This window comes from Chrysochloris asiatica, unplaced genomic scaffold, assembly GCF_000296735.1.
Source record: "Chrysochloris asiatica unplaced genomic scaffold, ChrAsi1.0 scaffold00007, whole genome shotgun sequence".
NCBI classification, from domain to species: domain Eukaryota; kingdom Metazoa; phylum Chordata; class Mammalia; order Afrosoricida; family Chrysochloridae; genus Chrysochloris; species Chrysochloris asiatica.
In genome coordinates this window covers 34633255-34636331 of record NW_006408525.1, presented here as the reverse complement: position 1 = coordinate 34636331, position 3077 = coordinate 34633255, and the positions used below count along the sequence as shown (strand labels likewise).

The following is a 3077-nucleotide window of genomic DNA, read 5'->3' as shown; positions in this document are numbered from 1 at the left end:
GATAGATGGATGGATGGAAGGAAGGAAGGAAGGAAGGAAGGATGGATGGATGGATGGATGGATGGATGGATGGATGGATGGATGGATGGATGGATGGAAGGATGGATGAATGGAAGGATGGATGGCTGGATGAATGAATGGATGGATAGATGGAAGTTCTATTTCTGGGTCTCTGGAATCTGGAAACAGTTCTATATCTATGTTCTTCTGACTTGATCTTCTATGTTCACATTTTCAGTCTATTTTTCTCTCACGTGTGTCTGACCATTTGGATGGCTGTGCATACCCTTCCTTCCTCCCTCTCCTCCTTACACCTGTGCCTCCAGAGAGATCCTGAGCCTACCAGTTTGTAGTCAGGAGGAGGCCCACAGCAGAGGGCTGTATGACGTGTGCAGAGGTATGATCAGCCTGGCCCAGCCATAGGATGTGGCTGCTCCCTTCCATTCAGGGAGCATGCCCATGAGTACTTGAGTCTAATCTGAGCACCTGTGGGTAGGACCACAGCTCTTTGCTGGCCTTTGGTGACTTCCCAGTAATCTGTAAGATAGAGTCTGGGAGAGACTCTAGATCCATTTGTTCCAACTTAGGAATTTCTTCTTCAGATATACTCTCTTCCTTCCTCAGACTCCCTGAACCTTGTATTCCCTTCATTTACCTCCCTCAGCCCAGTTCTACCCACATTTCACATACTCTCAGCTCCTGCCATGAGCTAAACCCACAGAGAAATTGGATAAATAGGATCTGTTGGGGTCAGAATATATTCAAAACACAAGAAAAAACAATCTATGATATTTCTTAAGTTGTTCAATCGAGCTCACAGAGGTGTCCTACTTCTGCCTCAAATATAGATGTGCTTGATAAACTATATTCTTTTTTAAAAATGTGAAATCTAGTACTGAGCTGGAAAATAAGAAAGAGGGCTCTCGCTCTCCAGATATTAGAAATGAAGAGTATGTGTTGAAGGTCCGTGGTCCACATGGAAGGTTAAAACATACCCATGCTCAAAGGGCTGCAGTGTTGGTGCCTGCTTGGGGATAGATAATCATGGTTGGATGTGACACCACTAGAGAGAGGTAGGAACCAGCAGGCAGCTCCCATGAGAGGCAACCATGAAATGGATCCTGGGGGCATCTTCACAATCTAGTGCGTGCATGGAACCCTAGTAAGAAAACAGTTATTGGTGCAGAAAGGCATCATGGGAAAGTTGCTGAAAGGCAAGTCAGAGAATTTTCCACCCAGATCTGTCACCGAACCTCTCTGAACTTTTGGTGCTGTAGGATAAGCATTCGACTATAAGGTTGGTTTGAACCCCAAGGTCAGTGGTTGAAACTCAGCAGTTGCTCCTTGGAAACTGTATACAGGGTCGCTATGAGCCAGAATCGACTTGATGGCACTTTACAACAACAACAATCATAGGATGGGGCTGGTCTTTGCTTGAGGAGCCCTAGTGGTACAGTTGTTAAAGCACTTGGCCACCAACCCAAAGGTTGATGGTTCAAACCCACCAGCCACTCCATGGAGAAAGCTGTGGCAAGTCTGCTTCCATAAAGATTTGTAGCCTTGGAAACCTGATAGGACAGTTCTACTCTATTGGGTTTGGTATGGGTTGCTCTTGGGTTGATTTTTCAGCTCTATGACTTGGGAATGTTTGATGTTTGGGACAGATAAAGAACAATCTCTATTTGGAGATGATGCATTCATTATAAAAAGAAAACTGTGATCTCAACCAGGAGAAGAAAGAAGAGGAAAAAAAAAAAGAGTGAATTGATATAATCTGATGAACTTGACCTACACCTATGAATGCAGTGACTCAAAAGAAGGAACAAACCCTTACAGCAAGAAACATTCCCACCTCCTCTACACACAGAGTAGACAGAGATGGGCAACTTGGACATTGGATACCCAAATGGGGAGGGGGGGACTACAAAGGTAAGAAGTGATTGGCTTACAAGCTTTCAAGAGGGAACCCAGAGCTAGGGGGCATGGAGGAAGGCAGAAACTCCGGTGGGTACTATCCAATCTGTCTAGGTGGAGCTGATGAAATGAAATACAGATGGGTAACTCGTGATACTGTAGTGAATAATGGTTATGAGGACTGATTATGAGGGTTGGAAATGCAAAGGTAGACATTTTGCAGCAAGGAAGGGAGTGATTAATTCTCCAGTCTAGGAGCGGAGGTCTCTAGGACCATTAAAGGAGAAGAGCTGAGAGTGGGACCCTACCCAGAGAAGCAGAGATGCCTGAGATAGAGACAGAGATGATGACATGGAGTGATGAAGCGGCTGGGGACTTTGGATCCAGAGAGGGAGAGGGCCTGTGTGCTGAAGACTGTGAGGGTGGGGGGAGTGTAGGGGGGGTGCGTTTCTAGGGTATACCCTTTGGTTGGTTGATGATGCATGGAGGGGATTGGAACCATGGCAATGAAATGATATACGATGGAATGAATGTAAAACTAAAGTTCTCTCATGTAAACTATCATATAATTCACAATAAAACAATAAAAAAAAAAGAAAAGAAAACTGTGTACTAGGAATTTCCACACTTTCTCATTTAATCTTCACAGAAATAATGAGAGGGTTTTATAAGAACCATTTTATAGATGTGAAAATGGAAGCTTGGAAAGTTAAATTGGTCAAGACACAGGTAGTAAGTCCAGAGATGGGACTTGGCTCAGGTCCAACTCTGTGGCCACTTGACTCACTCACATTAGAACTAAGATGGGGGTGCTGGGCTGGGAGTTCAGAGCAGCTGCCCAGCAACCCAAACCACTTTGGCCCACATGGGTAGGAGCTGGTCACTGAGGAGTGATCAGCAGGTGCAGCCTTTGGGAGGTCTCAGACCTCAGGGCCACCCTTAGACAAAGCCTGTTGGCCCCTTCTTGCTGTTCTCACCAACTCTTCCTCTGCCACTTTCTAGGTAGACCCTGCTTCTTCTCAACTTCTCCAAGAACAATGCTAATATTTCAAGAGGTCTAATGGATAAGGCTGAAAGCAGAGAATACCAGAAAGATGTTTACCTATGCTTTATTGACTATGCAAAGGCTTTCGATTGTGTGGATCATGACAAGCTATGGACAA

General features: G+C 45.0%; 1 protein-coding gene across 1 annotated transcript in view; it reads right to left on the bottom strand.

The window, feature by feature from the left end:
- Positions 1 to 999, bottom strand: part of LOC102828965 (angiotensin-converting enzyme-like) — a 12960-nt gene extending 11961 nt beyond the window's left edge. Inside the window, exon 1 of the mRNA XM_006833725.1 lies at positions 996 to 999. Coding sequence (XP_006833788.1) covers positions 996 to 999 — 4 coding nt within the window. The remainder of the gene's footprint in view (positions 1 to 995) is intronic.
- Between the last annotated feature and the right edge of the window lie 2078 nt (positions 1000 to 3077).